Raw genomic sequence first — 27,784 nt, forward strand, 5'->3', positions numbered from 1 at the left:
AAAGAGAAAGGGAAGAAATGACGTAGAATGACCAGTAGAGGGAGGCAGAAGATAGAAAACAGAAGAAAAGAACCAGGATCATGACAGTACACTCTCCTGGCGCACAAGAGGAAGACTGACGGGAGCGAAAGAAGTCGTCAATGAGCGAGCGGTCCAGAACGTCCCGGGAGGGGATCAAGCATCTCTCCTCAGGACCATAACCCTCCCAATCGACTAGGAATTGATGACCCCTCCCCCTGGGGCAAACGTCAAGTAGCTTGCGAACTTGGTAGATGGGTGAACCCTCGACACGGACCGGAGACAAGACAAGACGAGGTGGGACGTTCTCTGACCGTTCTCCAAGTTCGTCTACAACGCTGGATGAATGCTTGTACGGAGGGCACCTTGGATGTAAGATCGGAGGAGGGGAAGAGCGGAGGTTGGTACCCTAAATAACTCTGAAAGGGCAAAAAAACGGTCGCAGGAGCAGGGGAGGAGTTATAGGCATATTCAGCTCACGGAAGCTGTTCTGTCCAAGACGCGGGATTATGAAAAGCTAGACAGCGCAACAGACGACCACTGGTTTGGATAGCACGTTCGGCCTGACCGTTAGTCTGGGGATGGTACCCGGAGGAGAGGCTGACTGAGGCACCAACGAGGCGACAAAACTCCTTCCAAAAGAGAGAAGAGAATTTAGGTCCCCTATCAGAAACTATATTCTCGGGAAGACCATGGATCTTAAAAACATGATCAACGACTATCTGAGCGGTCTCTCTGGCGGACCGAAGCTTAGACAGCGGAATGAAATGGGCGGCTTTAGAACAACGATCTACAACCGTGAGAATAACCTGGTTACCCTTGGAGGGCGGAAGCCCTGTGATAAAATCAAGGGCAATCTGTGCCCACGGACGAGAAGGAACGGGTAGGGGTCTTAGATATCCAGCCGGGGGTTTATTACTGCTCTTGGTTTGGGCGCAAATCGAACAGGAGGCGATGTAGCGACGAATGTCTCATTCACGGGAGGGCCACCAAAACCTCTGTCGAACGGCGGCGATAGTACCTCTGACCCCCGGGTGAGCGAATAATTTAGATGAGTGTCCCCACTGAAGTACGGCGCGATGGGCAGAATGAGGAACAAATAAAAGACCCTTAGGACAAAGTCGCGGCGTTTGGGTATGGGATAGCGCGCGCTTAACCAGACGTTTTATTCCCCAGACGGCCGCGCCTACTATCACCCTCGGAGGAAGAATGCCCTCCTCCGTAGGCACGGTCTCTGGAGAAGGAAATTGGCGAGAGAGAGCGTCAGGTTTTTGATTCTTGGACCCCGGCCGATAAGAGATAGTAAAATCAAAGCGCGTAAAGTAAAGAGACCAGCGAGCCTGACGGGCGTTAAGTCTCTTGGCTGATCGGATGTACTCGAGATTCTTATGGTCAGTCCAAACCACGAACGGGAGCGCAGACCCCTCCAGCCAGTGACGCCACTCCCCTAACGCAAGACAAATAGCCCGAAGCTCTCGATTACCCACATTATAATTCCGCTTGGCAGGGGTAAGACGATGTGAGAAAAAAGCGCAGGGGTGAATCCTCTCATCAACAGCGGACCGTTGAGAGAGGATGGCCCCCACACCCACCTCCGAAGCGTCGACCTCGACGATAAACTGTCTCTCTAAATCCGGGGTGATAAGAATAGGAGCGGAGGAAAAGAGATATTTGAGACGCTCAAAAGCCGCCTGGGCGGCGTCAGTCCAGGAGAATTGAGTCTTAACCGAAGTGAGCGCGGAGAGGGGAGCCGCTATCCGACTGAAACCTTGAATAAAGCGTCGATAAAAATTTGATAACGGAACCGAGAAATGTAACAGATGGGGCGTGAAAGGTGAACTTCTCGGCTTTGACAAAAAGACGGTTCTCTAAGAGACGCTGAAGGACCTGTCTAACGTGCTGCACATGAACTTGGAGATTAGGAGAGAAAATCAGAATATCGTCTTGGTAAACAAATACGAATAAGTTTAACATGTCCCTGAGGACATCATTAATAAGCGCCTGGAACACGGCGGGAGCGTTGACCAATCCGAACGGAAGAACGCGATATTCGAAGTGCCCGAGGGGTGTATTAAACGCCGTCTTCCACTCGTCACCCTGCTTGATGCGGACAAGATGATAGGCATTGCGGAGGTCTAGTTTTGTGAAGTATTGCGCCCCCTGCAGGATTTCAAAGGCTGAAGACCTGAGAGGTAACGGATACCGGTTCTTAATAGTTATGTCGTTCAGACCTCTGTAATCAATGCAGGGGCGCAGCGAGCCATCCTTCTTCTTCACAAAAAAACCCCCCGCCCCCGCCGGCGAAGTGGAGGGAACGATAGTACCCGCGTCTAATGATTCGGAGAGATACTTCTCAAGAGCCTTGCGCTCGGGTGCCGAAAGAGAGTAGAGCCTACCGCGGGGGGGGGGCGTGGTACCCGGGAGAAGCTCTATACTACAATCATAAGGACGATTGGGTGGAAGAGATGCGGCCCGGGAACGACTGAAAACCGCTCGCCCAGGAAGCGTTCCGCTGATAGTTCAAACGAAGACAGATGATCTCAGCCGGAGAACCTGATGGTTCGTGTGCATTGAAGTCGGGACAGCGGGCTTGACGACGGACCCTCTGCTACACTCCACGGAGAAGGCTGGGTACGGCACAGGAGTGGTAAAACACAGCAGTAGATAACTGTGGCGTTCTGACACCCATGACAAGATAGGACAGGACAAGACAGGACTAGAAAAACAACTACTGAGTAGATGCATAAACAGCGATCTAACGTGCATGAAGGTCAAACAATAATCCGACAAACCAGACAAGAAAGAGAGGGCTAGATGTAGCGTGGAAATAAGGGGAAGATAGAGAACAGGTGTGTAGGAGAGAAGAACATGAGAGTCAGCTGACGGTAATGAGAGGAGAGATAATGGGTGTGTGCGTGAGAAAAGGGAACGGGAAAGGGAAGAAATGAAGTAGAATGACCAGTAGAGGGAGGCAGAAGAAAGAAAACAGAAGAAAAGAACCAGGATCATGACACATGGTCTGGTGAACAGGTAGGCTAAATACATATCGTTTTGTTTCATATTTATGAAGTAAAAAAATGAAGATACTAAACTAGGGAATTGTTTTTAATGCAGACACAAACATCATGGATTTGTAGGCCGTTGGTCGCGCCCGTTCCTATTTTGATCTTGGAAAATAGTCCGGGGTTGGTGCCTGTGTTGCAGGTCATTTGAGGTTTTTATATAGTGTATGTAATTGTCTTGATTTTATTTTTCTAATGAGATTAAAGTAAAAAGTATGTTTTGTGGTTATTGTTAATTGTGTTTTTGTATTAGGTTTAGTCGATCGCTGTTCCTCTTTGTAACGTTTCGTGTTCCGGACAGAAAACAAACCAACGGAGAAGTTCTCAAAAACGTCTTTACTTTTCAACATCCAAATACAGACTACCAAACTACCGAAGCCGATTTGCTCCGGAAAAGTCAAACTCGTTTCTATAATAAACCATTAAAGTAATTACTGCATTTGCAATACTGAACCACAAGATGGCAATCTCTACCTGTTAATTACCCCAATATATTACACTCCTCCCCTTTTAGTTTTTTTTTTTTTTTTTTTTTACATAGTCCCTTTAATTTAGCAATAATAACCAACTACTAATCTTTCATGTTACTCAACCAAAAAACAAAAACTATTTCCCTGAACAGTTTCTAGATTTTGCAAAAAACATTCTATTTGCACAACAAAATAAAAAAAAAATCACTTTGCAGCTTAACATTTACTGGATCAACATAGCTTTTCCATACGACATACTGCCAGTTATAAGTCCAGTTTTTTAGGTGGAAACCCGGACCCTCTCTGGGTACCTCCGTTTCTCAGGTGAGCTCTTGATTTCTGTGTGCGATGGTGACATATCGACAACCTGTTCAGCTGGAGTAATGAGAACCGTAGGCGGCGCTGGCTTCACTGGTGTACTGGGGACAACAGCTGGAAAAACACAGTCCTTGGTGACTGGTTGTACATGCTCAACCACTGATGAAGGCAAAACAGTGTTTATTTGTTCACCCTTTTCTCGCCATGGCAACATGTGGTCGACATGCACTGTGCGTTGCCTCTGTCCCTCCTGTACCATGTATGTGACAGCTCCCAGTCTTTTCAGCACTTTTGCCTGCATCCATTTCTCTACTCCTCCCCTGAAATTTCGGACACGGACAGCTACCCCATCCTGGAAAAAACGAAGACATGAACCACCACTGTCATGATGACGTTTCTGTGCAGCTTGTTTCTCTTCAACCCGACTGGCAAGCCTGGGCTTCAGCAAACTGAAACGGGTCCGAATCTGGCGCTTCAGAAATAACTCAGCCGGAGTCCGACCAGTCACTGTGTGAGGTGTACTGCGGTACATGAGCAAAAAATTTGCAAGTCTATGACTAAGTGGTAAGGAACCCTTTTTCTCCGCTTCCAACACATCCTTCGTCAATGTACGTTTCAAAATCTGCACTGACCTCTCTGCAGCTCCATTTGATGCAGGATGGTATGCAGGTACAGCAATGTGTTTGATACCGTTTCCCTCCAGAAACTGTGTAAACTCCCTCGACACCAGCTGTGGACCATTATCTGATACCAGCTCTTCTGGCAGTCCATACGCAGAGAACAGGCTTCGCAGCACTACAATGGTGTTTTGAGATGTGGTGGAAGCCATGGGAAAAACTTCTAACCACTTTGAATGGCTATCAACCACCACCAAAAAATACTGTTTATCCTTCTCTGCAAAATCAATGTGAATTCTTTGCCACACTCTTTCCGGCCACCTCCAGTGGTGCAGCGGTGCGACTGCTGGCATTTTCTGAACAGCTTGGCAGATAGAGCAACCTTTCACCAGCTCTTCAATTTCTCCATCACAACCAGGCCACCACATGTAACTGCGAGCGAGAGCTTTCATGCGGCAGATACCTGGGTGCACATGATGAAGGTCTTCCAGTAAGCGCTGTCGATAACCTGGGGGTATGATGACTCGCTGGCCCCAAAGAATGCAACCTTGTTCCGCTGACAACTCCTGCCTGCGTATGAAATAAGGCCGCAATGCTTCCTCCTGAACATGACTAGGCCATCCATTCATTGTGTAGCTCCACACTTTGTTCAGTGTAGGATCTTTTAAAGTAGCTCTCTCAATGTCTTTCGCATCCACTGGTAGTTCCTCCATGTGTGAGAAGTAAAAAATACCTCCCTCTTCTCCTGTGTTGTCGAATGAGGCAGTGGGTAAGCGAGACAGAGCATCAGCGTTTGCATGATCAGCTGATCTCCTGTACTCAATATCATAGCTGTATGCCATGAGGATGAGAGCCCAGCGTTGCATCCTTAATGCTGCCAATGTTGGAACTGCTGACTTTGGTCCAAGGATAGTTAACAACGGTTTGTGATCTGTGATCAGTGTGAACTTCCTCCCATAGAGGTATTTATGGAATTTCTTAACTCCAAAGATGATGGCCAATGCCTCTTTTTCGATTTGGGCATATTTCTTTTCAGCCTCAGTTAACGTCCTTGATGAAAAAGCTACCGGCCGTTCCTCTCCGTTCTCCATCACATGGGAAATTACCGCCCCTACTCCATAAGGTGATGCATCACAGGCAATCCGGAGTGGCAACCGTGTGTTGTAATGCACCAACACCTTACTTTGCTGTAATAGCTGCTTTGCATCTTCAAATGCCTTAGCACACTCCGAAGTCCAACACCACTTTTCCTCTTTTCTCAACAGGTTGTGTAGAGGGTGGAGTAAGGTGGAAGAATTTTGCAGGAAACGGCTGTAGTAGTTAAGAAGCCCTAAGAAAGACTTCAGTTCCGTGACATTTTTTGGCTCAGGCGCTTTGTTTATGGCTGCCACCTTTTCATCCGTGGGGTGCAGGCCATCCTGGTCAATGCGATGTCCCAGATACTCCACACTGCTCTGAAAAAACTGACATTTTGACAATTTCACCTGAACACCATGATTTTCCAGACGGGTGAGCACTTCATCCAGTTTTTTCAAATGATTCTCCTCAGATGAAGCAGTGATGAGAATATCATCCAGGAAACATGTCACATGGTCCAGCCCTTGTAAAATCTGGTCCATTACAGACTGAAAAATCGCAGGTGCACTAGAAACACCATAGCTGAGGCGATGAAATTTGTACAGGCCCTTATGAGTGTTAATCGTCAGATACTTCTCTGATTCCTCATCTAACAGCAGCTGCTGGTAAGCATGAGACAGGTCAAGCTTACTGAACGATGTTCCTCCTGCTAAAGTAGCAAACAGATCTTCGGTATTAGGCAGTGGATATGTTTGCTCTTCAATACACCGATTAATACTGACCTTGTAATCACCACAAATCCTAATTGTTTTGTCTGCTTTTGGCACAGTTACAATCGGAGAGGCCCACTCACTCATTTCAGTCTTTGAAATCACTTCCATTTCCTCCAACCTGTCCAACTCCTTTTCTACTGCTTCCTTTAATGCGTAAGGAACAGGGCGCGCTTTGCAAAGAATTGGTGTGGTGCCTGGTTTTATGCGGATTTTGGCTTTAAAACCCTCTATGCAGCCTTTTTTCTCAGCAAAAACGGCCTGGTGGCGCTGTAACACCTCGTTGACTCCTGGGGTCCACTCTGCCTGTGTGAACACCCTGTCCACTGTGAAAATCTGTTTCCAGTCCAGGTGTAGTTCCTTTAGCCAGTTCCTACCAATCAGAGCTGGTCTACTTCCTTTCACCACCACAAGAGGTAAGGTAACTTTCTGTGATTCATACTGCACTGGTATCTTGATGTATCCTCGAACAGCGATACATTGGCCTGAATACGATTTCAGTTTTAACTTGGGGGCTGGTTTTAACAGGAATTGGTTCAGATTTGTCTGGTAGTAATCCTCTGAGATCACTGACACCGCTGACCCTGTATCCAGCAGCATTGTTGTGCTCCTATCACCCAATGCGACATCCACTGTGTACCCCTTCTCACAGCTTGAGGTGGAATATAATGCATACACTCCAAAAAGTTCAGCCTCTTCATCTTCTCTAGATGTATTCCCTTCAGCTTCCACATACTGCGTTTGAGAAATGGCTTTTCCTTTTCTACATGCACGTGCTATGTGTCCAATTTTGGCGCAGGAATGACACTTTTCATTCTTGAATCTGCAGTCACGTGCTGAGTGTCTTCCACCACATCGGTAGCATGTCTGTGATGTTCCAAAATTACTTTTTTCTCCTTTTTGGCCTTTTCTTTGAGCTTTATTATCCTTCTGTCGTCTAAACTGTCCTTTCCTCCCCTTATCAGAAAACCCTGCCCCTGACAAGGCATTTACCTGATGAGCCTGGCTGTGTCCAGAAAACTCCATGGATTTCTTTGACGCCAGCTCCATTGCTACTGCAATCTCACAAGCTTTCGGGAAGGTCAAATCCTTTTCAGATAGCAATCTGCGCTGCACGGCATCCGAGCGTAATCCACTCACGAAACGATCTCTCAGCGCGTCATCCAAATACTGTCCAAACATACAAGTGGCTGATAACTGCTTCAAAGCTACCACATAATCAGAGACAGATTCCCCGTCCCTCTGATTACACTTTTGGAACCGAAAACGTTCCGCGATTACAATCGGTGCTGGCTTATAATGTGTGCTCAGTGCTCTCACCAGATCAGAATACTCCATAGTACTCGGTACGGTCGGCGACACCAGATTTTTCAACAATTTATAAGCATCCGCCCCAATCACCGAGAGAAACACACACACCCTCTTTTCATCCTTGATTTCGTTTGCCAACATCCACTGTTCCAGACGTTCCAGATATGACTCAAAATCCTCCTTCGCATCAATGTATTCATCCACGCGACCGACTGGCACAGCCATTTTAGATTTTTTTGTCGAGGCTAACTGCTAACTCTCAAAGCACACGTGCCTGGTTCCTCCAAAAACCTTTTTTCACGACCAGTGTACGGTTACTTTTACAGTGCAGTGCGGCAGTGGCATTCGTTTAATATCCTCGTCGCCATTTGTAACGTTTCGTGTTCCGGACAGAAAACAAACCAACGGAGAAGTTCTCAAAAACGTCTTTACTTTTCAACATCCAAATACAGACTACCAAACTACCGAAGCCGATTTGCTCCGGAAAAGTCAAACTCGTTTCTATAATAAACCATTAAAGTAATTACTGCATTTGCAATACTGAACCACAAGATGGCAATCTCTACCTGTTAATTACCCCAATATATTACACTCTTGTGTTTGTTCTTGTTCTACAGCTAGCCAGTACCTGCATGTGTGCCTCCAGCACAATGAGGGGAGTTTTTTTTTTTTTTTTGTATATCACTTCCCAGCCTCGTTTTGCCAGCCAACTTTTGTCTCAATGCTATACTGATACTTTAAAACACATGAACTATTGATTTGCATGAGACTTAAGTTTGCAGTGGAAACTTTGGTTTGGAGTATATTTGAGTTTGTTATACTTTTATGTAATATGATTTTGGGGTTATTTGTGTAATTTACTTTTTGCTTTTTTTATTGTTCTGTGTGACAAAGTTGGGATTGTATTGGGTTATTGGTTTATAGAGGGTGGGCTGGTTATTAATATCATTGGAAGGGGAATGAGTTTTTGTTCTACAATGTATTTTCTTTGATTATATATATTATTGGTTTATTTATCAAATCTTTTTTTGTGAGATATGAGTTCTTTTTTTGTGTGAGTACATTGTAGTTAGTTTTGCTTAAAGGAAGTTACCTTAGTTACACAATGCTTTTCTGTAATGAAGAACACTTGCCTACAGAATAGCACAAGATGGAGAAAAAAACTCTGACATGTCTAATGTGCATTCTCAGAAATAAAGAAATTGCAAAAAAAAATCTTACCTTTAAGGACCTTGTCACTGTGCAGTAAGGTAAGGTAACGTACATGACATTTACTCTAAGGTACTATGACATTTTTAGGGGAAGATAAGTTACAAAGTTGTGTACTGCCCCAGTGAGAAGCTGTTGTACCCCTAAAGTTACAGTTTTTGCACAAATGCATCTGACGTACATGGATGACTTTTTTTGACATGGTGTTAAAGGCATCACAATTTTGGAGTGCTGAAGAAACTGAGTTCATGTTGACAACATTGCGCGACATGAATATAAAGCAGTATACTGATGGTCAAAAACATCGAAATGAAGACGCAAATCCAATACGTCCATAGAAATGTTTTGCATTTGATGTAAGTAGATTAAAACAGTGGCCAGCAACACACCTGCTGCATACGAGTTCATAATTTATGCTGGGCATTGGGCTATGTGTAAATAATATGTCAGTTATATGTACGTAATGGTGGTTAAAATAACCACAATTCTTAGCAAATAATCAGAATATTGAAAATTCGGGAGCAAAGAGGTTTGCTTGTGTCATGTAAATGTCTTACTTTGAAATAATCACATTATTTGTGCACATGTAAATGTAGTCAGTGATCCAAAGTAAGCATTAAACAGAAGTTGCGATTAATCTTTCTTTTCTTTTTTTGTTGTGACATAGCAAAGTGTAAAAAATGTAGGACAGGACTCGTTCTATTTTTTTTTTTGTACCAAAAATTGTTTGGATATTTGCTGTTTGCTAATTTCTGCAATATCATATGATTGACCGGTTGCTCACTCCGGTGAATAAATCATCAGAGTCGAGAACAGATGACGTATTATGAAGGAGGGGAAGTTAATGTTTTTGAATAAAGACTAAAAAAATCAAATGCACAGATAAATAATTTATAATAAACACTGCAATATTCCATAAAAATAAGAATTGTCTTTTTTTCCTGATGTATCATCATGGCTGTATAGTAGTATTCCTGTCGTTAGGCCAGAAGGCAGAACTAAAGTACACTAAATGGCTTTTTGAGGATTTGTATCTGATTCAAAGTCTGGGTGTTGTTAACTCAACAGGCTGACATAATTTGGTTAACGAAGAGCAGTTTGGCAATTAGACCTACTTTAGTTGCAAGTCAGAAAAGCAATAATCCAGGCTCCCTGCCAGCATGCACAATAAACCCACCACAGGCCCTCACGACATTCAGTCATTATAGTTGGCCCTTTAGTGTTCAACCTCAAATGAACCTTTATCTGTCCTGAGAGTGAGAACACAGGCAGATGATCTTGAGTTGTTATCCGTTTATACCGATGGCATTGTGACGGAGTTAGGGCATTGTACCGCTGTAGCGATCCCTCCAGCCGTTGCTAACAATAAGGGACATAGCAACAGGGGTTACAGCCTGTCAGCTCTCAGGACACTAAGGCAGAGCAGAAAGCTAGTATAGGCTAAGTGAAGCGAACAGCTCAATATGGCAAGCGAGACAAGCGGAGGCAGAGAGCATTCGGAAAGCATACATACCTTGAAAAATATTACAACCTTGGGGGCCAATGAATGCACGCAAGCAAGAGGGAGAGCAAAAGGACATAAGACAAACAGTTGAGACAGCCAGCACCACATTGAGCCGAAGACTGCATGTGGTTGAGAAACAATAGAGTGTGCAGCATGCAGAGCAGAATCAGGATCAACTGCGTGTGCTTGAAGGAGCAGCAAAGGCAATTCACAGGCAAACCAAACCTTGATATGGTAGGGAAATGTATATATGTACATTTCCCGGTATTTTAAAGGTGAAGAGTTTGATTAAGGAATAACCTACGACGGGCCGTTGAATTCTTAGAAAAATAATGCATAATTTCTCAATAATTCAACAGCCAGAGTCAATTATTGCACTTATACTACGGTTACCACACCTCAAAACATTTTCAGATCATGTATTTCAAGACATTTGTCAGTTTTTTGTCCTTAGAACGCTCTTGTGTGTAGGACTAATTTCTTCTCATCCCAAGCCTCCATTGTTAATTCTAAAACGCCATTTTATAGAGCTAGTAACGGAGACTTGAGCCACTGATAGCAGACTAATATAGTTATTAATGCAGTTATTAGAGGGAGAGAGGGAGAGAGAGAGAGAGATTAGCGTGTGTGAATTACCTGAGTCTGTGCGTCTTTCAACAGTTTTCGGCAGCAGCGGCTCTAATAATAGTGAAACTACGTTTATTTTCTCCAAGAACAATGCCGTTATTACCTCGCTAGTGAGAAATTCATTTAGCTTTTAAGCTGTTCAACTATTTTACTGACAAAATCGTCAGAGCAGCGCTGACAACAGAATGTTTATCAAGCAATCAGATTCAAGCATTCAACAGCGCCGTAGTATAATAGGGTTTAATGCACATGCTGAAGAATATCATATGTGAACACACTTAAATAAACCATCATGATAGTTGAGAGACTAAAGAAAAACTTTAGTGAGAACAGAAGTCTTATATATGCAGTATATAGGAATGTATGAATGCATGATGAATGCAAAATATTGAAGCACAAATGTTTTCAACATTGATAATAAGTTTCTTGAGTAGCAAATATCATATTAGAATGATTTCAGAAGGATCATGTGACACTGAAGACTGGAGTAATGATGCTGAAAATTCTGTTGTTCTTCAATAAAAAAATATAAAAAATATTTTAAACAAAGAATACTGAGTTTCCAAAACCATTAAGAAGTACGACAGTTTTAAACATTGATAATAAGAAGAAATATTTCTTAAGCAGCAAAGGATCATGTGACACTGAAGACTGATGATAATGATATGCTTTTGAATAAATTACATTTGAAAATATATTCAAATAAAAACAGTTACTTTAAATTGTATAAATGTTTCACAATATTACTGATGATTTCACTGTATTTTTGATCAAATAAATGCAGCCTTGGTGAGAATTCTTTCAAAAACATATATTTAAATGCATATTAATATAGTGCATTCAATACCAGAACAGAAGATGACAGAATGAAACATGTCATGCCTCTTATTTGGTTTTGGTCATGTTTTCTTGTCTTTCATTTTGATTTTATCTTAGTCATGTTTCCTGTTCATGTCATGAGTTTTCCCTGCTCCTCATGTGATTGTGTCATGTGCTTCATGTGTTGTTTTCATTGGTTGTTCTAGTCATGTGGTTCTCTGTTCTGTTTTGTCATTGGTTCATTGTTCATTGCGATCACGTGTGTCTTAAGTCATTAGTCTTTGTGTATATAATATAGCCCTCGTGTTCCTATTGTTTGGTGTCTAGCTTTGTTCATGTTTATGTCATGGTTCAAGTCAAGTCTTTGTTTATTTTGAATTTGTTTTGAAAAAGTGTTGTTAAATAAATCTGGATGTTGGTTCAGTTCAACTACCCTCCAGTGGATTCATTACAAAAAGAAACTATTTTCTATCCCCACAATCTCAACAAGATTTGAAACATAGACACTGCAGTGTAATTATTTGCTAAATAAACAAAATAAATTGCTACATGCCATTTCACTCGCCAGTGAGTGTACTGAGTAAGAATTTATTTCTAGCCCCCTACTCTCCATGTTTAATGAGGTTGGCCCTCTTGAGAGATATTCAATGAGAAATGAGGAGAAGCCTGATCAATACAGTTGAGAAAAAACTCCTGACTGCACAGAGGAATTCCTGCCAGAGGGCTGAATCCAACAGCCCCATAACCAGCTAATGACTTTATCCACCCTGACTGTATGTTTAAGCATTATTAGTTCACGTGGCACAGATCACAGAGTTAAGATTGACATACAAACAAAGGTTCAACCAATACAGAGATTTCTGGCTGTCACAGATACTGGATTACACTGGGGCGCAGGTGTGAATTGTATTACTTTATGGATTGTGTCCCTGATGTATCACACTTAACGGAGGATGATCCTTATATCATATATCGTGCAAAACATGAAAATTAATAGGACAAATATAACAAAGAAAACCTTAATTTTTATATGACTGCTACATCATGACTTGCAATCCCCCCCCCCCCCCCCCCCCCCGCTTGATGAGAAATAATTGCATGAAGAAGATTTCAAAATGTGAGTTATTAAAGTAAGAAGCAATCATGGTCTGCAAAATCTTGCTTTGATGGGTAAAATGTAGACTGAAAAAGAAATCAATGCCACAATGCGGTTTTAAATTTATAGATGATAAGATGCCTCATAGGAAGTTGTTTAATCATGTTGTTTAATCTTTGTGTGTCATGCACAACGCTAAAAATAATTGCCATGCATGGCCTTTAACTAGAGCTACGACTGATGCGGATTTCTCGATAATGTAAATTATTCATTCGATTTTAATAAACTTTAGAGCTTGGCAGTTATATCAGAGCTCGTGCCACTTAAGTTGCACACAGAAGCCTATACACCAATATAAAAAGATTTATCTTATAGTCTTTTTTGATTCAATAGAGATGATGTACAAGCAGAAGCAAGAAGCTTCACCAGATATTGAGCAGAAACCACTGTATCTCACATATATCTAAACAGTATTATGACAGACACAACCAGACTGTATATCATTCACATACTCTCCAAGAAGGCAGTAAAAGTATTAAGTCATTTAACACTGAGCTGAACTCTGTGGGTGACGGATGCCCACACAGCGTTTGTCTGGATTGGTCTGGTTTGATCATTGCAGTACAAGTAATATCTCATCATAATCAAGTGTCATGTGAATGAATAAGTCATTCTGCTGACAATAACTCAGCTAAAAAAATCTGAATAACAGATTATGTTCCAGTATTCGTTCTTCCCACTCTCATCTTTATTTACTCTACCTTGAGTAGAATCGCACCAGGGAACATGATGGGCTTCTTAACTCTCTGATGGTCTTCAAAAAAAAATCACACTCGTGGTCTTCGGGGTCTATTGGACCCCAGACAACAACATTTAATTTTGTAACCGAACATTATTTTTTTTTTTTAACAAATATAATTTTACTCGGTTCATTAATGTTTTTACTCAACATTTGTGCAGTTTTTGTAGAATTTATGATTTTCAAAAAATTTCTATAAATAAATAAATAAATATTTAATTAAATAGGATTTTTACAAAAAAAACAGCATTTTATGTTAAATAAACTTTATAAAAGACCCAGATTTCTAACTTTCATTCCCGGGGATACCATGGATAATTTTACAAGGTTTAATGTAAGATTTTTGCCCATTTTTTGGAAAATACAGATTAAAATTTGTAATAAATCACTTTAACCACTAGATGGCTATAGAGCTTCATTATATGCTATTTGCTATTTGAATTACTGAAAGATATAGTTTCTAAAGTTGGATTCAGTTGGATTCATATCTAAATATTATAAAATCACAATTATAACAAGAATAAAATAATTTTTGTCAAAATTTTGCATTTTTTGTACTGAAAAAACACAGCGCACACAAAAACAACAACAACAGTGAAGTGCCAAACCTGCAGACAGGGTTGGAGCAAACACAGGGTGTGTGTGTGTGTACATTTTATTTTTATTTTTATGTGTACAGTGTCACCAATTTATTTTTGAGGTGGTTCTTCATTTTGTATGATTTTATTTGACAAATTATAAGACTTTTTATAGCCTTACAAATGTATTTCTGTGTGTGTGTGTCTGTGTGTGTGTGTGTGTGTGTGTGTGTGTGTGTGTGTGTGTGTGTGTGTGTGTGTGTGTGTGTGTGTGTGTGTGTGTGTGTGTGTGTGTGTGTGTGTGTGTGTGTGTGTGTGTGTGTGTGTGGCCGCGCACATTTTCAATGCGTCTAAGTTTTACCAATTTATTTTTCTGGTGGTTCTGCATTTTAGATTATTTTATTTTACAAATGATAAGAGAACAGTTTTTATAGTCTGTATGTATTCCTGTATAAATGTATTCCTCTTTATGTGTGTGTTTGTGTGTGTGTGTGTGCCTGTGGTGAGCATGATAATTTTGGATTGTGGATGTTTTTTGCATTGTTGGAAGTGTGCCACTTTATTTCTGTCATTTCTGTCTATGTGTTCTACGTTGTTTCTGATTTTGATGATGTTATTTTGTCTATTTTGATTGCGGGGTCCAATAGACCCCGAAGACCACGAGTGTGACTATTTTTTGTCACGCCAACATAAAAACAGATATCATAAAAAAAAAAATTTTTGTTGTATCTAGAAAGTGTTGAGAGCCGTAGAAAGTTTCAAACCATTTGGACAAAGAGAACATTTTTTTTAATTTGAGCAAAAGTCATTTGGGGTCCAATAGACCCCGAAGACCATCATAGGGTTCTTAATAAACAATTGACTCTGTCTGACTCATATTTTCTTACAGCTGATAGTGGGTGTGTAACAGGCATTCACAAATTTCTGAACATCAGATTCACCTGCTTTTTCACTGGCAGGTTTTTTTTCACTCTCACCTCTCTCAATATATGGTATAGTTATACATTTTGATAGAATATTGCATGAATGTCAATCATAAAATGCTTGCAAAATAGTGGAGGATTTTAATTATGGTTACAATCCCAAATACTAAAGGGATACTAAAACAACATAATAGGTATATGGGGTGTAGAAGCATTAAATGCTAAATAGAATATTAAACACGTGCCCAAATGAGACATCGAAGTAGCCTATCAGTTTATCCCCTTTACTTTTTGGTCACAATGACAAGCAAAGCCCCCGTTGCCACCTATAGGGCTCCATCCTGCAGCAAGGAGAGAGAGTGCAGTAGCTTTGCGCACAAAACATATTCGTATTGAGGGAGCAATGCGTTATTGTGGACATTTTGAAGCGAATGCATCATTTTGGACGGTATATGCTTGCTCAAGGTTATACATCTCGAGCTCTTAAAGCAGAAACACAGTGATGTGATGAGCTTATGTGAGCATTACGCGAGCCGTGTCAAGGTTAAATCCGCTGAACGAGCACATTCGTGTCATTTCACTCTTCATGACACCGTTCTGCAGCAGAAACTACGCTACATTCTACTGTAAACATACATCTGTATCAACGATATTAAATAATTTATAAAGAAACAGCCGCCTGCTGGTTCATTTTGTACCTTAACGATGGGCTAAAGCATTGGACAACCGCTTCGGTTCTATATTAAGCTTTTGCCTGTTTACCGATGGGCTCAGGCTGGAAACAACCAATCACCTCTATTTCACGACGCATGCAAATGCTAGAAAATGAATAGTCTCGTGCCACCGCCGAGATTCGAGTACTCATGCGAGTTTATTATTATTGTGCGTAGCTTCCCGTATATCCTTGTGCGTAGCACTGCTAGCATGCTATGAATAACAAAGTAAACCAAAGACCAGCAATATCGCTGCAATCGTGGTCAGAAATGACCGTTTCGCCGCCTGCTACTGTATTGCAGGTTACATTGAGGAAAATGTCAGTAGCTGGCATCAAACTGGATATGATTTTTTTTTTAAAGAGACGCTAACGCTGTTCTCGAGAGCGATATTGGTGAAATACTTTTTAAAATTTCAGCTCAGTGTTAATTCCAAATAAAATTGCACTTATTCGTTGAATAATTTAAATGGAAGCATATCTTACCCGGGTCGTCATGTTTGCGTTGGTGATGCTGCTCGGGAGAGCTTCACACAGCAATACTAGAACAGCACTTCAGTAGCGGACAGCGACACAGGCGGGAGCTGCGCATGCGCTTGGATTTCTAGCCATGAATTCTGACTCTCATTTCTGTGAATCGAATCTTTTGAACAGTTCATTTAAGAAACGGTTGGCTCAATGGTTCTTTACGCCACCGCGAAGTCAATGACATACCGGCTTGGCCAAATTGCGTTCTTTAAAATGTTCCAGACAGTAAAGCAATACACACTTAGCCTACATTCCAATATATATTTAGCGAATATTGTTACTGTTATCAGTAAGGTGCCTTTATTGCAATTGCATGCTAGTTTTGTTTGTTGCAGTCATGATTCAGATCATAAAAATTAATCTAGAATCCAAATTCTATTTTATTACTAAACTCCGAATCTGGATTACTTACATGATACTTAAATTCATTTATATTTCAAAGCTGAATAAGTTCTTTAATACTACTAAAACCAAACTGGCTTTGTATCAATATTTGCTAATAAAACGCACATAAAATCGATTAATTAATTGCCCTGTTAAACTATGCTCATACTAAATCAATTCAATCGATTTCTCCGTTCATTGTGAATTGGACATGTCTGAAAATAAACTGATTCCATTCAAATCATTTAGAATCAGAATCAGAATCAGAATCAGAAATCATTTAGGTTTTATGAACTGGTGATTTATAAAATATTCACCCCAAACTCAAAACTTTTGGTTTAGTGTTGAGCTGGTTGTGAAGGGGTATTACAGAACTCCATAATCAATCAAGTAGTAACAAATATCTTAGTCATCTGCATATTAAAAGGATAGTTCACACAAAAATGAAAAGCCCTCAAGTTGTTCGAAACATGTATGAATTTCTTTGTTGTGTGGAACATAAAATATATTTTGAAGAATATTTGTGGGGCACTATTGCCTTCCATAGTATTTTTTTCTCTACAAACTATGAAGTCAATGGTTCATGTTCAAGTCAATGGTTCCACATTGTTCGTGTTCAAAAAAAAAAAAATCTTGTGTTCAGGTTTGGACCATCATGGGGGTGAGTAAAGGACGACAGAATTTTCATTTTTGGTGAACTAAACCTTTAAACTATGAAAGTAAAACATCAATTTAATAGAGCACAAAAAAAAAAATCCTGACTCATTCAAATGAAAATGGTCACTTTCAAAAGTACAAGTAAAATCCTCAAACCATGCTAATCTGATGTTCTCTGTATCCTAGGATCTGGTACAGAAGCACTCAGAGTCATGTTCTCTTGGTGACTTTATTATGTTTTTTAGCGTTATAAAAAAGGGGAACAGCATGACAGGCCCGACAGAGGCGCTTGGCAACGATATGTACAAAGGAGGAGGAGGAGGAGGAGGAAGGGCAGGAATGTACAGGCCAGGGAAAGACAACAGCTCATGACCCGGTCCTGTTGACAGCATCTTATCAGAAATTTTCCGCCCAACATAAAAAGTCCAAGTATGCTGTCTGTATGAGAGGTAGGCCTTGAGCGGAGCCAAAGGCTTCTTTAGGAGACGGGGGTTAGGGCTAAAACCGTTCGATTAGTAATGCAGGGAATCTTGTCAACACCACAATGGCCCCAGATTGGCAAAGGAACTGAATCATTCTCATATCAGCTTTGCTAGATCTATGTATATACATTTCAAATAAAGTTAGAATGCAGGTGAGTTTTTATTATTATTTTTTTAAGATTCCCTGATGGCCCATTAGGCACAGCCAAGATACAAAGAAATGCATTACCAGCAAAAAATAAAGTGAAAATAAAAAAAAATGTGATCCCATAGTAATAGAAGTAGTTTGTCCTTTGTCTGGGAGGTGGTAAAAAATGTCCAAGTGAAAGCCAGAGAGGACAACAGCAGGAGTCAGTCTGTTTTTTGGGGGTGTTACACCTTTTTTTTTTTTGACTTGGTATCTGTATCACATCTCCCTCCCCTTCCCCCAGAGTCCCCCACACTGGCCATGCTCTCAGCTGCAGGGTCCAATGCTCAACCTGCACAAAAGACAAAGCTGAGATAAGTCGTTTTTCAATTCAACACTATGAGATGCAACATTATTATGCACAACATAGAAAATGGACTTGCCTATGTCAATTTCTTGGCTTTGTTGTAGAGCGAGTCCACTACTTTGCTCATGTTCTGAATTGTTTCAAGGGCAGCTTCATATGTTTTGTCTACGGGAGGTTCGTCAAATACAATCAAGACACCTTCCCCTTGGTCAAGGATCCCTATATAACGTGAGAATGAGAGTTTTTGATAAGCATCATCATAAATCATAAAGTGAAAATATTTGGAGGGAGCACAAATACTGATTTATAGTATATACACAACATAATATATGCCTGTTTGTCTAGTACTGAGTAAAAATATAGATCAAAAACAGTGCGACCGACCAGTAAAGCCCAATTCCTGAAATTAATGACTCTTGAGTCAGTTCTTTTAATGAATAGTTTGAGGAATTACTGATTAACCGGTCAATCTAAAACACTGCTATGGACTCCGTAGAAGAGTAAAATTTACTAAATTAATCATTCAGACTGAACTGAAGTGTTACTGCAAGAGATTTGAGTTAATTTGACATTTATGATTTTAATTCAGTAAACTATCAGCTATACAAGGTATTTAAGCAGTTTCATTTTATATTTAGAAATATCCTTTTTAGCAAACTCAAATGAAAGCACTCCAATTAAACAATATTTATAATTTAAAAGATGTACGGCATCGGTTTCCTCAAATGAAATTAACTCATCAGGTTTTACAGTGTATCATTTACAGAAGTAGTATCAGTTGTAAGCAAAATGGACATTTCTAACTGAAAAACACATATGAATCAGAATCAATCATAAAAAAATCTGTAAATGCATTGATAACTAGTCCTAAGTTTGACAGAAGACTTATCAAGTAAAAGACTAGGATGATGGCATCATACCGTGGAATTTCTGGTCTAAAATCATCTGTGACAATTTCCTTTCAACATCCCCCTGAAGAGATAACGGAAGAGCGGTGTTCAAATTTGAGAATGGATACTTGAAACAAAGTATCTTTGCTGCCATGGCAACCATGTCAGCAAAAGCAACAGTAAAATTAAAATTTGTTTGTCATTTAAATCTATACATATGAGGTTTAGAAGTGTTATTTGCAAATTAGAGAGTACAAAGACTTTACCTTGGAGAGTTTTATTAGCTCAGAAATATGTTCAATCTGTTGGCATAAGAAAAAAATGTAAGTGAACAACATAACTGTTTTAAGCATATAGCAGTGCTCACTGTGGTATAGCAGGGCATTACCTGCACTCTGGAGAAGGGCTCGATGACCCTTATGAGGTTTTGTTCCAGCAGATTGTCATAGAGTGTGGCCAGGTGGGTGCTGATGATGGGGTCATCCCGCAGCTCAGCTTTGTATTCTGTTAAAGCCTGAATGCAGAAGAGAAGGACATTGAATGTAAAAACTGTAGGTGGACTGAGAATGTAGTGTAACCTGGGGTGAAAAGAAGTATAATTATAATTTAGACTAGATGCTGGCTTGTTAACTTGGTTCGTTTTTATGTTTCTTTCCAGTTCTGTAAAAGGGAACATGTAAATTGTTATTGCTATCTAACAAACATCCAAGTTGTATTCAATTTATTTGGAAATGTATATACTCACCTGCGTTATTGTGGCCAATCCAGAGGTAGAACCTGGGATTAACATTGTCCTATAGGTTAGGGGGACTAACCCTTGCAAACCATTAGGATCAAGTGTTACAGTGCTGAATATAACTTCGGCTAAGAGTTCGATTCAGCGAGTGATGAGACTAGCTGGCGATGCGTGTCATTTCGAGAGGATCCGGATAGTTGTTTGAGTTACCGGAACACTCAAACTTCCCCCGGCAAAGAGGGAAACATCACGGGAGAGTGATCCGTTATTGGAGAGGCTGGAACGGGACTGAGATCGTGTGGATAGTGCTACTGCACAAAACACATGCAGTGAGCCTATTTGTTTAATTTTTTGCACTTAGGAGTGAAGCAGCTAATTGTTTTAGGCTGAAACCATCACGCGCTTTGTTTCAGGCCTCCAACATCGACTGGTATTTACATTATTTATTTGTTTGTTATCTGCCGTTGTTTTGATTTGTTCACAACATTGAACATTGTCCTTGAACTGTAAACTTTGCTGTGACTTGCTGTCAATCAGTATATGTGCGCTTATTATTTTATTGATAATTAGTAGACTTTAATTCTTGTCATGTCTGTTTTTTCATTTACATTTCATTCACTGTAGAGTTTAATTTGAACAAGCGAGTATCCAGATTAGTTCGAAAAATCCTTCATACAAATTGGATCATTTTAATAAAAACAAAGAACTCAGGTTAGCCTCCCCTATAAGAGTTCCTCTGGGGGCGCAACAGTAGTAACATTAAAAAACATTAAAGAATCTGACCCACCTTCTCAAAGTCTGCAAGTGACCTGTTCTTGCTGGCTTGGGCCACACATTTAAGTGCATCTGTCTAAAGCAAAAGAAAGACAGGACGAGTAAATCCACATAATCCTCCAATGACACAACACAAAAAAGTCACTTTGTCAAGCAGCATAGTTGAATACTGTGAAATATGTGCTGCAATCTGGGATTGTATTTTAATGAGTCATTAGGGCTCTCTCAGAAACATTTTCCACCACAGGCTGAGATTTAATACACAATTACAAATTTACAGTTTCATAGGTTTGGGGTCCGAAAAACGTTTGAAAATGTTTTTGACAAAAGTCTCTTATGCCCATTTTTCTTGATCTAAAAAATACAGTAAAAACTACAATATTGTGAGATTATTACAATTTAAAATAACTTTTCTATTTAATATTTCAAAATTTCATTTATTCCCATGAAGTTAAAGCTGAAATTTCAGCATCATTACTATGCTGCTCAACAAACATTTCTTATTATTAATGTTGAAAACAGTTGTGCTGCTTAATATTTTTGTGGAACCGTGATTCATTTTTTTCAGGATTCTTTGATGAATAGAAGTTCACAAAAACAGCATTTATTTGAAAAAAAAAACAAAATATTTTGTAACTACAAATGTCTTTACGGTCACTTTTGATTAATTAAATGCACCCTTCCTGAATTAAAGTATTAATTGCTTTAAAAAACAAAATCTTACTGACTCTAAACTTTTTTAACGGTAGTGTAAATGGGGCTTACACTAAATTAATTAAGCTCAGTTAATGACTACAATTTAACATTTCATTAAAATAAGCATTTAAATTAAGGTACGGGCAAGAAAGTGCCTGATCTGTTAGTGTGGTAAAGTACAAGATTTTGACCTCAAACTAGTATGAAACTCATTATAGCACACTTTTAGTTAACAATACTTTAACACTTCATATTATAGCAATAATGCATAATAGTAAAAATGCATAACCATGTAACACGATATATAACATTATGATGTGATCTTAGCTGCTGACAATATTCTTGCAGAAGTCATGGAAAAACTACACCATGAGATTGAAAAAATAAGAGCCTTCAGCTCAGACATCTACCTGTCTGCCAGCATATCTGAGGGCAAGTTTTCCACTAGTCAGGCCCTGCACATCCTCTGGCCTGCAAAGATAAAGACATACAGGTTTATTAACATGTTCAATATCCAAGTTTAATAAAGAGAGAGAGAAAAAGGAAAAGTGAGAGACACTATAAAAAGCCAAGACTCACAAGTTCAGCATGATCTTGCAGAGGAGCATGTACTTGAGTGCAGTGATGGCACGGGGACTGTCAATAGAATCGTAGCCTTCAAAAGCCTCATAAAAGTATGAATACGCCGTTTTCCAGTCATTCACCTCAGCAGCATGAATAATGCCTGCAAGGGAAAAAAGGACGTGATGCATTCAGTACAATAATTTAAGTGAGATAGTTCTAATACTATCTCCAAAAAGATCTCCTTCAATAACAAACCATCATCTGTTTTTCCTCCATTTGTTTAGGATAAGTAATGCACATTAGCATTCAATAAGCATTTGCAGGAAAAAGGCTCAGTACCGCTAATGTAGAATGACGTCTGGCTGTTAATTCTTTTGAGACTGAGGACATGCAAACTGTTTCTATCAATGCATGTGAATGTCTCACTCTGGGTACAAACAAATATGTTCTGACTGGCTGCGATAGGATCATGTTGCACAGCAATCTTGTTTTCAGTGTGTACAGACAAATTAGCCGTCATGTCTAGTTAGGATCTGGCGTGATACTGAAGGTCTTTGTAAACGTACCTGACTGCATATCTAGAGCAGCCTGCAGCTTTGGGGGGCAGTAGATGGCGTTTGCCGTGGTCCTGGCAGAGGTGAGAGCTGCTCTGGCCTTGGGCAAGTTGCTTAATGCATGATACGTCTTGCTCTCCAGCAGCTGGAGCTCCACCAGTAGAGCTTTATCATCCATCTTCTTCAGCTCTTGCAGGAGCTGAGAGCCTAATTAACAAGAAAGAAAAGGACAGTGGCTATAGACCGCAAACCCCCCCCCCCCCTTACTACCTTTCTGGGCCTTGAAAGTTGCAATTAAGTTGCAGTCTATGAGGAGTCAGAAAGCTTTCAGATTTCATCAAAAATATCTTATTTTGTGTTCCTACAGGGTTGGAACAACATGAGGGGGAGTAATTAATGACAGAATTTTCATTTTTGGGTGAACTAACCCTTTAATAACATGAATGACACAATGTAAAATACAAGTGATGATCTTGTAAAGGACTCACCAAGCTGCAGAGCCTCTTGGTAGCGTTTGGTGTCAAAATATAAAGAAACCAGACGGGCCTAAAAGATTGAAGCAACACTGATAAGAAATCAATGAATCAGCATATGATCTATACTGATCATAACAACAAAGATAGCTTAAAAGGCAGGAAGCAAAAAACATCTTTTGGTGAATCTGACTCAATTCCGTTACGCTTTGATACTGTTCAAAATTCTGGTATCAGGAGGATTTATTTTATTAAATTAAATAATTTGTTCATTCAGCAAGGCAGCATTACATTGATCAAAAGTGAAAGTAAAGATATTTATAATGTTACAAAAGATTTCTATTTTAAATAAACAATGTTCTTTTAAACACAGAATACTGAGTGAATACAGCGTTTCCAAAAATATAAAATAACATTTATAGATAACAGTTTTTTATCAATAATAAAATAAATAACAGCTTTAGACATTGATAATAATAAGAAATATTTCTTAAGCAGCAAATAAGCATATGAGAATGATTTCTGAAGGATCATGTGACTCTGAAGATTGGAGTAATGATAATGAAAATTCAGCTGACATCACAGGAATAAATTACATTTCAAAATATATTAAAATAAGTTATTTTAAATTGCAAAAATATTACTTTTTTTACTAAATAAATGCAGCCTTGAGCATACAATAGATGCTTTTCAAAAACTCCTTTTAACCACATTACAAAAAGTTTGAATACACTCACATTTAGGGCTGGGGCGGTATGGATTTTTTCTAACCGCGGTTGAAAAGCAAGATTTTCCCTAAACCGCTTTAAATACAACCCCAATTTTGTATTTAATCTATGTCGATTATATGAAAAGTGAACAGCATTAGTAAGATAGGATCATAAGATGGGTCAGACACGATTTTGACCACTTTATTAAGTTTTGTTTTGTAGAAAGCCTTTCTTTAAATTAAATTTCGTTTTGTATAAATTGTACCTTAATTTTAATCACTGTTTCATTAAATAATTGCCTGGAATTAATAAATAAGAAGCAAATATAGCAGACATATAATCAGGAGGACGTGGAAGCGCCGGTGCGATCTCTTGCGTGTGAACTGGAGCTCGTCTCAGAAATGAACCGAAACTCGGCGTAGGCTAGGCCTAAATGTCTACTTTTAAACAAAATTCAAAACGAAATGATAAAATTTTAGTCTACAGTAGCCTAGTCAGGTAAGGTCAGGTTTGCCGACATGCGCTATAGGCTATTTACTTATTTATATTTATCGCTGTGTGCCGATCGGAGACAGAGTTCACTGCTGATATTCTGGGGATACAACATAGCCAATATACTAGGGACTTTAGCCTTTAAATATCTTCGCTGCATTGGATCAGTGTTCTTTCTAGAACAGCCAAGAGCTTTCTAGCCTCGCGGCAGCAGAGTCTCGAATTGCTCATAGACCTTAAAACAGTCTACTAAATCAACTAAAATTGATCAAAAAACATTGGTGCGGGTGGATGGCGGACAGATGAGTTTTGTGATGCGGTTGCAGATGAAATAATAATAGCCCATCAGCGCATCTCTAATACGAATGGAATGTTATTATGCGTCATGGAACATTGCGCTCCTCAACTCTCCAAAGATCAGATTTGCTCCATCTTTTGATGATAAGTTTGGTTTAGAAAACCTTGAATCCATGTAAGCCACTATATCATTAGACATAATACATGTCATTAGAATCAATGAATCCATGTCATTAGACACAACGTGCACACATGTGCAGGCCAATGTTTTTTTTGTTTGGTTTTTTTTGCGGTGATGGCGGTGACGAGCTCAGACCCACGATTGGAGTCACGTGACCGCGGTATTGCGGTAATGCGGTAGCCGTCCCAGCCCTACTCACATTCACTCAATCCTTCCTCATATTGTGAACTAGAGACAGTCATGTCAAATCCATGACCAGTTGACGAGATGAATACTATTCACTTTACCTTGGTAAAAATATCAATAACATACTCTCCCAAGCCTAACCCTACATATAAGCAACAGTAATGGTGATGTTTACCATTGCAAATCTCAAACTTTCAAAAATAGGTGCTCACCTCCAGTGCCTGCCGTAGAAAGGTCCTCTTCTCTGATTTGGCCCATTCAATGCACTCCAAACATAATTCCACCTCCTGACCAGTAGCTGCCTCCATGTCCAAGAACATATCGAGCAAAGAGCGCACCAACCGTGCCGCCTTTGCTTTGCTGATGGAGTTTAGGAACGGTCTGACATACTTCAGCAGACCTCCCAATTCTGCAAAGGAACAACATATGAACAACAGTTATTAACTTTGAGGAAAATGACAGCTGACAGAGTAGAGCAGTGGCACGTCAGGACCATTAGACAATGAGGATGATTGAGAGAAAAAAATGTTTATACTGACAACCCATTAGTTAAAGTTATTTACCAGCAGCTTGTCCTGTCTTGGCCAGCAGTCCACCCAGCTCCAAAATACTCTGTTCTTTGACACGCACAGCCTCTTCATCATCGTCTTGGATGTCTCGTTTGACTGTGTGAATGTTAACAGAAGTAGTTCATATTGCTGTTAAATGTTATGTAATGTACAACAAAAAAACTATGTAAACTTGTTCAGCTTAAGACTTTCTGGTGACAATACATAGACAATGTCATCATGATACTCAAATAGATTAATAACTAGACTGGTGGGCTTCAACAGCTGTTGTTAATACCAAAGGACATGTAAACCTTATTAAAACATACCAAAGACATTTTGACAAGACAAGATTATAGGAAAGTTTTATTTACACAAATTGCCAAGTTTTGTAGCTTTTAAATATGATTTGAAAAATCAAATCCTCTAAGCAGCTGAAAAAGGAATCATTTAAAACACTCTAAATTACTTTATTAACTCCCCTTAGTTTAATTTATGTTACAACTAGCTTTTAATAACTTTTTATTCTTAAAATATGAATTTATTTTTGTCTCTTTCTATTGTATACTGCTTGGGTTAATTGTTTAAAAAAATTTAAGAGATTTAATAAAGGTTAAAATAACTAAAAGTATGACATTCTGCAGCAGATACTCAAAAAATGGCGTGGCATGCTATCAAATTATCCGTGACAAACGCACACATATCAAACTTCATGCCAAACAAAACTTACTGACGCTGTCATATTATATAGCATAACTGAACGATAAGAGGAGAAAAGGTCTGTGACCACTGACCGTCATTGTAAAGAACATGTCAGTCATGCTTTAATGACTAAAATCTGCCATGAATAAGTAGCAATTATATTTTTCAGACTTTTCTTGACATTACACTATGATAATTCATACCTAAATGTCATAAGCAGCAAATAGAATGCCACTAACTAGCGAAGCTAATTAAGTTGTCATGAAAGTTCTAGTAGTTCATTTAAACGTACGTTAATTTAGGAAACGTCCGTAATTTCTCTAATTGCACATGATTCACCACAATTAGGACGACGAAAACACTTACTAAACATAAATATATATATATTTATCCGTGTTTTGCAAACCTACAGACTTCTACAGAGAGATTCGCGTTCATTGAAACTGAAGCTAGCTGATTGGCTAACTGTTTCCACGACTGGCAGGTCACTGAACATTGTTTTTTTCTAACACTACAACAGCTAAGTTACAAGTATTAAAAATAAATTGAAGGGCAAAGTTTAAAGAGCGCAACGGCTCGTCTGTAAAGTTTACTGTTAGTAAGAGCACAGTGTATTTATTCAGCTAAAGGCTTCTCGTGCTTGTCACAGTGAGTCAGCAGCATGAAACCGGCTAACACATTTAGCTGCTGTTCTACAAATCGCAATTGGGGGGACATGATCCGTGTGTTAAAAGCACAGTTCCTTTAGCTAAAATCACACAAGCGGTTCAAAAGGTAGCGGGACAGGAGACACTTACCAATAGCATGTAAAATGTCAATGGACGCATTCCGATCCGTACTGAGCAGCGACTGTGCTCTCTGAAACTCTACCGCCGCAGCCGCCATCTTCCCAATTCACCAATTGCCTGATTCACACAACAATCATCATTGAACACGCTACCGGAAGCGCCACTGACGCACGCTGGGAGATTGAGTTTGCAGAAAGAGTACGGTGTATGACTCATTTGAGGAGTTAAAGGGATAGTTCACCCCAAAAAAAAATTGCCATCATACTCACCCTCATGTTGTTCCAAACCTGTATGAGTTTCACAAAAGAATATTAAAGAAAGTTGTTAACCAAATGGCGTAGGAACTACGTAGTAGGGAACAACATACTATAGAAGTCAATTCAGTCAACTGTTCGGGTACCAACATTCTTTAAAATATCTTCTTTTGGCTTCAACAGAAGAAAGATATTCATACAGGTTTGGAACAACGTGAGGGTGAGTAAATAATGATAGATAGATAGATAGATAGATAGATAGATAGATAGATAGATAGATAGATAGATAGATAGATAGATAGATAGATAGATAGATAGATAGTTAGATAGATAGATAGATAGATAGATAGATAGATAGATAGATAGATAGATGGATAGATGGATAGATGGATAGATAGATAGATAGATAGATAGATAGATAGATAGATAGATAGATAGATAGATAGATAGATAGACTGTACACACCTGTCTTTACCTGAAATGA

The 27,784-nt window shown here is 39.5% G+C and overlaps 2 protein-coding genes across 8 annotated transcripts in view; both read right to left on the minus strand.

Annotated features, from left to right (window-relative positions):
* nsfa (N-ethylmaleimide-sensitive factor a) overlaps positions 1-16,529 on the minus strand; it is a 38,557-nt gene extending 22,028 nt beyond the window's left edge. For 3 of the 6 annotated variants that reach the window (XM_077212973.1, XM_077212971.1, XM_077212972.1), the window contains exons 1-2: positions 16,397-16,460; positions 10,366-10,383 (exon numbers count right to left, since the gene is read on the minus strand). In XM_077212973.1, coding sequence (XP_077069088.1) covers positions 10,366-10,383; positions 16,397-16,408 — 30 coding nt within the window. In that variant the 5' untranslated portion in view covers positions 16,409-16,460. Of the gene's footprint in view, positions 1-10,365; positions 10,384-16,396 lie in introns of all 6 variants that reach the window. The other 3 variants (XM_077212976.1, XM_077212975.1, XM_077212974.1) reach the window with 3 other exon arrangements.
* A 1,165-nt stretch (positions 16,530-17,694) lies between these two features.
* psmd11a (proteasome 26S subunit, non-ATPase 11a) lies at positions 17,695-27,207 on the minus strand. 2 transcript variants are annotated; one of them, XM_077212967.1, is made up of 13 exons: positions 27,056-27,207; positions 25,572-25,673; positions 25,221-25,417; positions 23,158-23,215; positions 22,682-22,876; positions 22,131-22,275; positions 21,962-22,022; positions 20,869-20,931; positions 19,734-19,859; positions 19,612-19,647; positions 19,376-19,427; positions 18,532-18,674; positions 17,695-18,440 (listed from the first exon to the last, which is right to left on the minus strand). In XM_077212967.1, exons 1-12 carry the CDS (start codon positions 27,141-27,143, stop codon positions 18,532-18,534), a joined length of 1,266 nt encoding a protein of 421 aa, XP_077069082.1. In that variant the 5' UTR covers positions 27,144-27,207; the 3' UTR covers positions 17,695-18,440. The 2 variants fall into 2 exon arrangements, with proteins under 2 accessions (XP_077069082.1, XP_077069083.1); XM_077212968.1 differs by having other exon boundaries at positions 17,695-18,457.
* Between the last annotated feature and the right edge of the window lie 577 nt (positions 27,208-27,784).

This window comes from Siphateles boraxobius, unplaced genomic scaffold (assembly GCF_051911475.1).
Source record: "Siphateles boraxobius isolate OS27281-9 unplaced genomic scaffold, OSU_SipBor_1 66, whole genome shotgun sequence".
Lineage (NCBI taxonomy): Eukaryota > Metazoa > Chordata > Actinopteri > Cypriniformes > Leuciscidae > Siphateles > Siphateles boraxobius.